The sequence below is a fragment of the Pleurodeles waltl genome, chromosome 2_1, assembly GCF_031143425.1.
Source record: "Pleurodeles waltl isolate 20211129_DDA chromosome 2_1, aPleWal1.hap1.20221129, whole genome shotgun sequence".
NCBI lineage: Eukaryota > Metazoa > Chordata > Amphibia > Caudata > Salamandridae > Pleurodeles > Pleurodeles waltl.
The window spans coordinates 51,901,978-51,914,935 of record NC_090438.1 but is presented as its reverse complement, the minus strand read 5'-3'; the positions used below and the strand labels follow the sequence as shown (position 1 = coordinate 51,914,935).

At 44.2% G+C, this 12,958-nt stretch overlaps 1 protein-coding gene across 2 annotated transcripts in view; it reads right to left on the bottom strand.

The window, feature by feature from the left end:
- The window catches only part of LOC138258306 (tumor necrosis factor ligand superfamily member 13B-like), a 148,692-nt gene that overhangs the window by 33,387 nt on the left and 102,347 nt on the right, over positions 1-12,958 (bottom strand). For both annotated transcript variants that reach the window (XM_069205930.1, XM_069205931.1), the window contains exon 5: positions 916-1,060. In XM_069205930.1, the coding sequence (XP_069062031.1) occupies positions 916-1,060 (145 nt within the window). The remainder of the gene's footprint in view (positions 1-915; positions 1,061-12,958) is intronic.

Sequence of the window (12,958 nt, the reverse complement as noted above, 5' to 3'; positions counted from 1 at the left end):
CCGCAGCGTGACGCCCATATGTTGTGGACGACGGCGTTACGATCTGCTGTTAAGGTTAAGGACACAGATAGGCGTGTGTACTTATGGTCAGTTGCGCTCAAGGCAGCGTTGATTTTGTGCTCCTTTAATGATCAACAACAGCCGCTGGACATGTGTGATGGGTTCCACAGCAGCACCAGATTTGTGAGGCTGTCTGCAGATGAGTGTATCCCTTTATAGTCTCCATTTCCACCTTCTGAGATGAGGTGGTTGAACTGCCACAGTCACATTGGCGGTGTGCAACCTTATAATGTGTCCGTCAGAAACACAGGCTCCGCCAACCTGTTTGTGCTGCCTCGTGACCGTGGTGGTCTGTGCTGCTTGGCAGTGCCAGCGGGATCACAGCAGTCTTTGCTCCATGGGCCCGCTTGACTAATAATACAGAGGTCCGACCGCCATCCCCACAGCAATCGGACCGTTACCGCTGCCAAGGTGGTCAATGGACCGCCAAACTCGTAATGAGGCCCTAAATTTGGAAGTAAGTAAGAGCATCTACAGTGCATTTACACACAGCGGAATGCAGTCTGTAATGGTCTGAAAACTAACATTTTAACATAAGCAGTTTAAGATAAGACCGATTTAAATCTGGCATTCTGATTTTCAATGTGCAGCAACACACATACTCTTTTGTTTTCTTTCACCGAAGAGACGGAAGTTAATGTTTCCTTACAAGCAAATGAGTGCGAGTTGACATACTAATAAATTCAGAAAACAGGAACGAGAAAAATGTGTCATTTAGTTGATTATATGTTGTAAATGGGAGCTGATGTTGAAAGGAGCTGCTATTCACACTCTTTTGTAGATTTAGCACCACATACCAAAAGGACATAAATTAATATAATTTCCTTGTTACTCTCCTCAGAAACCCAGACTCACCAGCAGTGTAGCATGAGTTGTTGCTGTTGAGCTCTGGCATGTTTTTGATGCACCGCAGAAGGATTTTAAGGTCAATCCCTGCTACCACCCTCTTCCTTCTCTGAATGAGATGTCCCATCGGGAGGCCATTTTCCTGATACAGAACCTAGAGAAGAGACACATCCCACAGTCACAGAATGCGAGGACAGGTGAAAGGCAGCTGTCACAAGGGGCGGACTGCAATTTCCACTAGACATAGCTACATTTGCTTTTCCACTCCAATAATATATATATATATATATATATATTTTTAAATATAGAAAGCTACAAGACAGTACATAATTCAAGAGTAGGATGTAATAGAATGATGGTCTAGCATTATAAAACCCATGATAAACGATCACTGATGACTTCATATGTTATACTTTTAGCCCAGATCTCATTTTCAAACGATATATTTTCCCCATATTTCTGTTCTTTTAACACTCCCTTTCTGGGAATAGACCATTCCATTTTAGAGATGTAAACAGCCGTTCACCAGTAATCAAACTGCAGGAGAATCGAATTCTTCCATGTTTTAACAACTTATCATTTTACAACAGGGTAAGTCACACATAAGATCATCTGAATTGTTACAGGTTCTTTGATATAAATGTTACTAACCCTAAGGATGTCCGGATTCACTCTTATTTTAAAAAAGCGATATACCTTTGATGAAGCAGAAAATGAAGGTTTTACATTTATTAACGCATAAACGTAGTGTGAAATAATCATGTGTGACTTTAACCGAACTAATAAAGATTGTACGGGGACAAAATGTGCCCTCAGAGTAGTTTGCCAACATTTATAAGCGTGCTTTATATAACGTGATGTATTAGAATTGCATTAATCCGACATAATCGTAAACGTGTGCTATGATTTGCTTGTTTGAAATGTTTTAGCTTAGCATAACTTTAGTAGAGGCTTCGGCCTAGTTGCCTGGTCTCACGGTTTAGATGCTCGTATTTTTCCAATGTGCTATTAAACGTGTATTCTTGCTTGAAGCTGTACTTTTCCACTGAGATCGTTCACATGCTTATCTTAAGGTTTCGTGCCAGCCTGGCATATTTTCTCTTTACTCCAAGGTCGATCTGCAGGTGCGGACAATGGAGGCTCTGAAAGTGAGCTAATTGGTATAAAATGTTGCAACTTGCGTACCCATCTCCAAGGATAATGTATGCTTAAGTAAAAGCTTGAGAACTGTCGTTTTTGATTGGACAATTTGAAGCTAACCTATGAACCCTCCAATGGAAGACCCTACTGGATTTGAACTGTTGTCTATTTAAACCAGGTGCACGAGAAGAAGGTAGCCATTACCGCCATTACAGCCATTACGGCTATTATCCGCCATTACCAGCTCGATACCCGCCATTTTGCAGGACATTGCAGCTATTATGGCCCACTTTGCTGCGACGCCATTTTGAAAGAGACTTTGATGCTTTCTCTAATCGAGAGAAAGAGACTTTAAATGATTCTTACCCTAGAGACTTTAACTTTGATCCCTTGCATGAAGTAGTAGTTTATTTTGCCGCCGTGAGGCAATTGCCCCGTCCACCCCTGCCCCTTTGCCCCGTCCCATGCTGATCGAGAAACGGTACCTGTGAGACGAAGACTTCCTTGAATGCTGATCGTAATTGGTAAATATGAAAGGAAATTGTACAATTGCATTGTGTTTCCTTTAGGTAACCAACTGCTGATTTTGATAAGAGCCCTAGTTAGGAGTTTTCTAAATTAAGGTTGCAAAATTGTTTTTGCATGAAGTCCCACATGCCGATGCTAATTTGAGGTTAGACGAGGGTTCCATATGTCGCACGATGCAATTGGAGATCTTGTTATGCTGACTAAATGTATGCAATTAGTTCGTTACAGATTATAGTTTTAGTGATTTGCATTGCTATTATCGAATGCCTTGTTATTCAAATGCTACATAGACTGCACTTGTTTCGCCGTTATGGACAGCTATTAATGTTCATATATGTTTATCATTTGGTGTTGAGACACATCTATATTGTGCTAGCTTTGTTAATATAGGGAAATAAAATTCACTAACTTTGAATAAACTGGTGTGGTTATTCCTGGCTGAAAGGTCAGGGTTCGCCGAAATGTATTCTGGATTAATTGTTAAGTGTTATGTCGATCAAGGTATTGCTTATGTTCGTTATTGATTACTGATTTGATTAAAATTAACCGATATAGAGTACGGAGAGTCCCACTTAGTCAAAAGATTCATCGGCCTAAAGAGCGTCCGAATACAGGTGAATTATTAGTACGGACCGCTCTATCAGTAGATGGTAGCAGAGGACGGTTTCGTCTTTTGGGACCCTGTACTCTTAGAGTACATGGTGTTGAATTAACGGTTACGCCCTTTGAGACCCCATTCGAGGAGTTGAATTAGATTTTTCTTGGATAAAACAGATTGACAGAATGATGATGGGCTAGGTCCACCGCGACTTTCCCGGGATCTCGGAGCTTGCGAATGGAGAGAATGGAGGTGTGGAATCGGCGTTGGCGGTACTAGTGATGGTATGAGTGAAGTTAGGGTTTTGCGCTTGCACAGCTTATTGCCGCAGATTGTGTGAGAAGGTTGCGAGGATTTTTTTTTTTTTTTTTCCTTTTTAGAGGATAGCGGAGGTGCGACTCCGAGGGTAGAAGTAGAGAAGTCGTCGAACTTCATAGAAATAGCGGAGGTGCGACTCCGAGTGTGAGAGTAGGGAAGTCGTCGAACTTCATGTGCGTGTGGCGCTTTGTGCATAAAAAGGTCCACGTGGTTGTTGTTGTTGAGACGGGCCCTGCGAGGTCAAGAGACTCCGGAGTATGTTGTTTTATGTTGTGGTCTGGGCGGTTTAGTAGGTTGATCGGGCGTGGTCAACGGGTCGGTACGTGTGTTAGGGAGTGAAAGAAACTTCGACTTCGGGCTTTGACAAGATTCTAAGTGCACTAGAATAGATCATTGACAAGTTGAGAGTAGGTCTGCGGGTCAGATTTGCTTGCGAACGTGGGGACCGAGAAAGATGGAATAACTGCCGAGGCTAGTGAAAAATCCCTAAGGTCCTGAAGCAATTGTGTTACCCTTCCTGTAGTAAACCGACAGATCTGTTTTATTTTTGGTAGCTCGCGATACATGCCAGAAGTTGTTACGAGAGGAGCTGAGTTAAGGAGGACTAGCCGCGAGGCTTTGTCAGCCGCAGTGTGTGTGAGTGTGACGTCACTAGGAGCCGCGCTGGGATAGGTTGGTTGCAGAGAAGGGTCGCGCACGGATTGGACGCAGTCCGTAGGGCTCGATTGGAAGGGGAAAGGCAAGCGAAGAGTATTCCGGGAATTAAAGTCACCTATTGACTACAAATTTTGTGAAATAAAAGACGAGAAAATGAAATTTTTTAAAGCATTAAGGAGTGCGATGAAGGGGGAGTCTTACATTAAAGCGAGCGTAGGAGAGGAAACGCCGCCCGAAGGCACACCAGCTTACATTGTAATGGAAGAGAAGGGGGTAGCTCCGTGTCTTTGGCTAAAGCAATGGCACAAGCTGACAGAGAAACATGGGAGCGTAGCGTTCCCGATACATGGGACATTCAATATAAGGATCCTAGAGAATTTGAGATTCACGATGTACGACATGAAGGTACCTCCAAGGCCAGCACAGTTTGAGGCTCTAGCAATTTGGGAACTAATGGCTAGACAGCAGCAGCAAAATAAGTTTGAGACCAGGATAAGGAAGGTAGAAAAGACACTAGCGGACGCTAGGTGGGATAATGCACAGAAGGTGTGGAGGTCAGATGTATTGCAGGGGATAAAATTGTTTCCCGCAATTACTAAGGAAGAAGAGGAGACAGGTAAGAAAGCTACCTGTAAGACAGACAGGAAGTGTTCCAAGGATAGAGGGGAAGAGGAAAAGTTGAGAAGAGAAGAGGAGTTAGAGGATGAGGAGTTAATAATGCAATTGCTGAACGACCGTCCACCACCTTATGCGGAGAGTGGACAAGGTCCAAGTACCAGTTCTGCCCCTCCGGCACCGGTACAGAACAGTGAAACTCAGAGTTCAGGAGCATCATCGGGATCTAAGGACCCGAGTCTACCGTTCACCCCGCAGATACCGCAGGTTAGGAGAATATATCCAGATGTGCCCATGTTGAAACCAGCAGAAAATTATCAGCCGCAGGTCCCAAGGTATTACAGCAGCGACAATAGTACGGGAATGATTTTAGACCCAGCCGCAATGGGAGGACAGAATGGTCACAACCCAACCATGGCACAAGCTGAATCAACTCAGTTTTTGATGCCTCAAAAGCAGATGCAGGGGGGAAACGCACATGCTCAGATGACGGGGAGTCAGATGGGCATGCCGGCAATGATGACCCATAGTGTGGGAATGAACGTGCCTCAGAACATGGGAAATGGACAGAACCCAGACGCGATATCACTACCCATTACTGTAGGTCCAGCGGTACCTTTGTATAGTCAGCCTAACTTAGGTATGAGCAGTCAAGGATCAATGCTGCAGAATGGGACAGAAAGAAGGTGCATAGAAAACACTCCAGGGATAACTCCGATAGCGGCTCAGCCAACTGGATCCGGGTCCTTGATGGAGTTTAGCCCCATATGTGCTCAGTCAACACTGGTGAGGTCGAGCCCCCCACTGATAATACCTCTAACATCGAACACTGAAAAGTTGCCGCAACCATCAATGGCAGTCGATGTAAATGCTACACTTATGGGGTTGAATGCGCAACAGCTGACACAGTGGTTCAACAGTCTGAATTCCACACAAAGCTCAGCCAGTGGGAAGGGAGAAGATTATATGAATAGGATGAGGCTGAACATGGAAGCACAAGAATTGGTGGAAGGGACTATGGGTGTGAATAGGTTAGAGTCCTACTCGGAAGAAGAACTGAGGTATCTATGTCCCAGGATTACGAAGGAAGTGAACAAGGTACATAAGAGCTTGCAGGAAATAGCCGACAAAAACGGGGTTGACATAGACAAGACAAAACACTTGAGCAGAAGCTACAGGTTGGATTTTGGGACCACAGATTTCGAACATATGAGGTCAGCAGGCATGAAGGCGCACCTTAGAGAACTGCTACAGAGTGCACAAGTGTGGAGGTGCTTAGACAAGTGGGAAAGCAGGTGGGTAAAGAGAAAGGAAAAGAGGAGGGACAGTGCTACAGAGCACAATGAGAAAAGACCACAGAGTAGTGAGGCAGTAACCATGTTACCAATGAGGGAAACAGCAGGGGGAAAATTAATACATGTACCATGGCACAGAAGCGACATTCAGTCTTTTACGGACGATTTTCCCAAACTGAGAGAGAAGCCGATTGAATGGTATCAACAGACTGATAGGTTTGTGAAGCTTGCAAAATGTCTCTGGGAAGACCTGAACACTCTATTTGAGATTGTGGTTCCAGCAGATTTGTGGGAGGATTGCAAAAGAGCTGTAGGTTGGCCGACAAGTGAACCAGAGAGAGACAGGGATACGGGTGCACCATCACCTATGGTGATGAGCTTGTACTATAAGGTGATTGAGCATTTGAAGACGAAGGTTGCCGCGAAAAATGTGGATTGGCAGAAGATTGATCGAACTGCCCAAGAGGCTAAAGAATCGATTCATAGTTACTATGAGAGGTTGTTGAAGGCGTTCAAGAACTACAGTGGCACGGAGACAATACTGTAGAGGCGAAGGACATGCTTCATTTTGTATTTAGATTTGTGGAAGGGCTGAGACCAGAAATAAGTCAGATGATAAAGTCGCATTTGATTTGTTGGCAGTCGAAACCTATTGATGAGGTGTTAAATTATGCGAAATACTGTAGCGACGAAATTGAGGTGAAACAGAAAAGGTTGAAAGAGAAGGTGATGATGATGCAACTTAAAGCAGCTCAGACAGGTTTGCAAGGGTTGCAAGGGTTCCAACAGCAGGTACCGCAACCGCAGCCGCAGTTGCAGGGAAACATGGCGTTTCAGCCACAGGCGAGAGGCAGAGGCAGAGGAGGTTTTGTGAATAATGGTCCGGATTTGAACACTGTTGTGAATGGTGTACAGGCAATGAAGAAGGTGATGCCGTGTCACGTGTGCGGAATCGTCGGTCATTGGAAACGCGAGTGCCCGATGGTGGTGCAGGAAGGTGCAGGTGCAGGTGTTGGTCAGCAAAACAATGATGTCAATGCATTTCAGACAATGAGGGGACCGAAAATGAGAGGTCCAAACCCAAATTTTCAGACCGTAAATCAGTTGCAGGGATTACAACCTATGCAGCCGCAGCAAATGCAGATGCCTCGTATGCAGATGACGCAAATGCAGCCAATGCAACAGCAGTTACCCATGGTACCTAATCAGCAAATGCAAATACCTTTGGCACCAATGAGTCAGCAGCAAGTGATGGTTCCTCCACAGGTCTCGGGTCAGGTAATGAGTACAAATGGCACCGTACAACAGTTCCTATTACACAGTGAGAGTGGAATAAACAATGTATGGGAGAGTGAAAGTTCAGGAGAGGAAGGAGATTGTGTGCTTGCAGCATCCTTGGAAGTTGATCAAAAGGGTCCGTACGTAGAGGGAAGAGTAATGGGTCATCGTGTTTCATTCTTGGTTGACACAGGAGCCACACGTTCAACTGTTAAGAGCAGTGAAGTACCAAATTTGCCACTCTCAGGGAGTACAGTTCAGGTGGTGGGAGTAGCAAACAGGCACCTGACAAACCCAATTACAGATCCGGTACCAGTCAGCATTGGTAACTATCAAGGGTTACACAAATTTGTGGTATGTGACTCAAGCCCAATAGCACTGTTAGGGAGAGATCTATTGTGTAAATTGGGTTGTTCGATTATGTGTTCGAACGAGGGAATCAAAATTCAGACGAGCAGTGATGGGGAAGAAGAGGACAGTGCAGAGGGGGATGAGATGGAAACTGTCGATGAAGAGTATCCTCTGATTTGTCTTTTCCCGATGATAACTGAAGAAGATATCCCAGCTGAATTACGGGAAACAGTCGGAAGGGAAGTGTGGGATATGACAGGGAAAGAGGTGGGATTGATGAAAGGAGTGGAACCAGTGAAAGTGACTGTAAAGCCCAATGCAATCTTTCCCCAGACCCCACAATACCACATGGCACAAGACACCCTCATGAAAGTTGCCCAACTTATTGACGAATTTGTAAAACAGGGGGTACTGAAAGAAGTGTTAAGCAGTCCATGTAATTCACCAATAATGGGACTAATAAAGCCAAGTGGAAAGGTCCGACTTGTGCAGGACTTGAGGAAAATAAATGACATCATAGTCAAGTGTTGCCCTGTCGTACCAAATCCAGCTGTGATAATGTTTCAAATCCCTTGCGATGCCGAATGGTTCTCAGTCATCGACTTGTCACAAGCATTCTTTTCTGTGCCTCTTCATGAGGACAGCCAATTCCTCTTTTGTTTCAAATTCCTAGACAGAGTATACAGTTGGTGTCGAATTCCTCAAGGGTTTTCTGAGTCACCGTCAATCTTCAATCAGATTCTAAAGAAAGATTTGGAAGCATTGGAATTGCCATTCGAGTCAACCCTAGTACAGTACATTGATGACTTACTGGTTGCATCAAAGACAGAAAGTGGCTGCACAGCCGATACCATTGCTCTGTTGAACCATTTGGGAAGGAATGGACACAAGGTGTCTCCTTCCAAATTGCAGTTCTGTCAGAAGAAAGTGAAATACTTGGGTCACCAGATAGAGAAAGGGTCACGGAGAATAATGAAGGAAAGAATAACAAGTGTACTTCAAATGAGTCCACCAAAGACAAGGAGGGAGGTGAGGAAGTTTTTGGGAATGGTGGGCTACTGTCGCCAGTGGATTCCCAACTTCTCGACTCTAGCAAAGCCTTTACTGAAACTGACTCAGAAGGATGCCTTGGATCAAATTGAACTGAAAGGAGATGAGATGGATGCTTTTGTTGAATTGAAAGAGTGCATGTGCAGGGCTCCAGCTTTAGGTATGCCTGATTACACAAAGCCTTTCACATTGTTTTGTCATGAACGTGATGCATGTTCTTTGTCTGTCTTGACTCAAGCCCATGGTGGCATAAACAGACCAGTAGCGTATTTTTCAGCTACTTTGGATCCGGTCGCAGCAGCACTTCCAGGGTGTTTGCGCGCCGTAGCAGCAGTTGGTATCAGCCTCACTCAGAGTGAAGGAATAGTGATGGGACACCCAGTAACAGTAATGGTCCCTCACTCAGTTGAGATACTTTTGACCCGCTCCCGAACGCAACACATGACCGGAGCAAGACTCACAAGGTATGAAACGATAATTCTGGGCTCACCGAACGTGCAGCTGAAAAGGTGCACTACGTTGAATCCAGCAACCTTGCTTCCTGGTGAAAATGCTGAAATTGAGAACGCTGAAGACGTCGAGCATGACTGCCTTCAGGTGACTGAATTTTGCACAAAACCTCGACCTGACATTAAGGATACTAAGCTTGACGAAAATGACCAAATTGTTTTTGTTGATGGTTCATGTCTAAGAGATGGGATGGGAATTTTGAAAGCAGGATATGCTGTATGCACTGTAACAGGTGTCCTGGAAGCGGGGTGGCTTCAAGGAGTCTATTCTGCACAAGTAGCAGAACTTGTAGCCCTTACAAGAGCATGTCAACTGTCTGCATTGATGAAAGTCACCATTTACACTGATAGTCAGTACGGGTTTGGAATTGTGCACGACTTTGGACAACTATGGTCACAGAGAGGTTTCCTGACTTCTTCAGGATCCCCAGTGAAAAATGGGGAAAGGATAAGGGAATTGTTACACGCCATTCAAATGCCAGCTGAAGTTGCAGTGGTAAAGTGCAGTGCTCATACAAAGGGACAGGACTATGTTTCTCTGGGAAATGCATATGCGGATCAAGTCGCAAGATTTTGTGCCTTGAATTGTATATTACTCAGAGATGAATGGAATTCGATAAGTGAGCCAGAACTCGAACCAGCTGAAGCATTTGCCTTGAAGGTCGTAGATACAATAGATGAACTAAAAGCATTACAGAATAATGTCAGGGAGGATGAAAGAGATTCCTGGATTAAATCACAATGTATAAAAAGACCAGATGAGTTATGGGTTTCAAATGAGGGAAAATTTGTTTTGCCAAATGGTCTCTTATCACAGCTTGCGCGGTTCTATCATGGGCAAGCTCACCTAGGGAGAGATGCCATGATAAGATTGTTCAAAACTGATTGGTTTAACCCCAGATTTCGTCAAGCTGCAGAAGCAGTTTGCCATCGATGTGTCATTTGCCAGCAGATGAACCCAGGAAAGGGAACAGTTGTGAACGCGAGCCACATTGGCAGGGCCAGTGGACCATTTAGTCGAATGCAGATGGACTTCATTGAGATGCCGGTGCATGGAGGTCTGAAGTATGTGTTGGTGATTGTGTGCATTTTTAGTCACTGGATTGAGGCATACCCCACACGTAGAAATGACAGCCTTACAGTTGCAAAGCTATTGTTGAGGGAGTTGATACCACGTTTCAGATTCCCGATCTCTTTAGAATCAGATAGGGGAAGTCACTTCAATAACGAGGTGATAAAGTTACTTTGCGAAGCGCTGAACATTGAGCAAAAACTGCATTGTAGCTATCGCCCTGAAGCATCAGGACTGGTGGAGCAGATGAATGGTACACTGAAATCAAGAATGGCGAAAATATGTGCATCGACAAATTTGAAATGGCCTGACGCATTGCCCTTGGCGCTAATGTCAATGAGAAACACCCCTGATAGAAAGACTGGATTGTCTCCGCACAAAATTCTCATGGGCAGGGCTATGAGACTTCCTGCAGTTCCCGCAAACGCGCTTTTGAATATTACAGATGATATGGTGTTAGACTACTGCAAGGGTCTGGCTGACGTGGTTCACTCTTTCTCTCACCAGGTGGAAGCAACCACCTTACCACCGATCCAAGGTCCAGGACACACACTGAAAGCAGGTGACTGGGTCGTGGTAAAGAAGCACGTGAGAAAGTCGTGTCTGGAACCCCGTTGGAAAGGCCCTTTCCAAGTGATCCTGACGACAACTACCGCTGTGAAGTGTGCGGGGGTTCCCAACTGGATTCACGCCAGTCACACAAAGAAGGTGTTGTGTCCCACAGATGAGGAAGTTGAAGCGCTGAAACTGCCAGTGCCTGACAAAACAGTGCTGAGTGCTGAGACAGAGCAAAACCGAACTGAAAGCGAACAGGCAGAAACGGGAGAGCGAGAGATATTCTCTGAGGACGAAGAGACCAACTCGCTTGGGGAAGACCAAGGAGAAACTTCAGACAGCGACGAAGCAGCTGAAGGTGACAAAGAACCTGAAGCAGCTGAGGGTAGCAAAGAGCCTGAAGCAGCTGAAGGTGACAAAGAACCTGAAGCAGCTGAAAGTGATAAAGAGCCTGAAGAAAGTAACGGTGACGAAGGGCTCGAAAAAGGTGAAAAAGCAGGAGAGCCTGATCAGAGGAGGGCTTTCCCAGAAGCAGACGATAGAGAAAAAGAAAAGGAGAACGTGATTGATTCCCCAGAAGGAGGGGACAAGGCAGAACAGAACGAAACAGTTCAAGCTTCCACAGAAAAGATCGCAGGCCCATCAAATGGACACGGTGCAAAGAGGAGACTAAGTATATCACCAATAAAAGAAAGGACTAAAGAAAGTTTGAACGACGGAGAAAGGCCAAAAGTGAAAGAGAAAAGAAAGGAAGTGTCTGTCGTGGTACCATCCTCAAGTGAAGGAAAAGACTTGGCCAAAGAGGAAAGTACCAGTGAGGCAGAATCGAAAAGAGAGGCAAAATTGAAAAGGAAAAGGATACCGAACAGAAGGTATTCCGGTCCTGAATGGGCATATGTAGTCAATGACGATTGGACTGACGAATTTGTATCTCTTAGCCTCGAGAACGAAGAAGAAGAGATACCAATAGAAAAGAAAAGTTTTATGGACTCTGTCGATTGAAAGGGTGATAAATGACATTGCTTGCTACAATCTAACGTGATACAACCAGCTGAGACATTGCTAAACCGGATGAGACATTTGCTAACCTGATAAGACTTTTGAAAACCTGATTGACTCTTAAACACGATTTGACAACGTGCCAACTGAAGAAAAAAAAAAAAAAAAAAAAAGAGTGAGTTATTGAACTTTGGGGAAAAACAAATTTTTTTTGACTTATTGCAGAATTGAGACTGAGTTATTGCCGAATTGAGACAAATGCTGCTAACCGATAAGTGACTGGCCTCTTGAAGAAAACTGTGTGAACATTGCGCTCGTTCAGCTTTGTAACTGAATTGCTAAATAGTTTCTTTTACAGGTGCTTCCAGCTCTCTGATTCTATACAGATCATGACGCAAAACAGTAGAAAGAAATATTGTAAATATGTGTGTGTAGGCTTGGTAATTGCATGTGTACTAATAATAATGGCAATAGTGCTTACAATGCATGGAAAGGGTGAGAATGAGAAAATTGATGCTTCTACCTTTGCTCCTGTTACTGTCACTGAACTAACCGCATTAAAAAGATTAGAATTAGATGAGAGGCTCTTGCATGATAAGAAAGAGCTTTCGTATAATGTTTTCTATCGCTTGCTAACAGAATATGTTGAGACTATGGATGCGAAGGATTGTTATGTGTGTACACAGATACCGACATCAGTAAAGGAAGGGGTGACTTATCACCACATGCCTCTTACATACGGGATTACATGTAGTATAGTAATGTCTAGGTTTTATGGTCAAACTAACATACAGTATTTTTACTCAAATTATGATGTTACCTTTGCATATGTTCCTATAATAGCGCAGCTAAGCCAGATTGCTAAAGATTGGGATGCTAAAATAATGAGGGAATTTTTCGAGCCAATGCAACCTTTTGAAACGGCTCACACTCATAGAGAAAACCTTACCTGCTCGCTCTCTGCAATAGAAATAAGCTTTTTAGATCGCACAGATGATAGAAGGGCACAAATGAATGCGAAATTGGAAAAAGAGCTACATAAGAGGACTTCAGTAGATAATTATGATTTTGCCGCAATAAAGACACA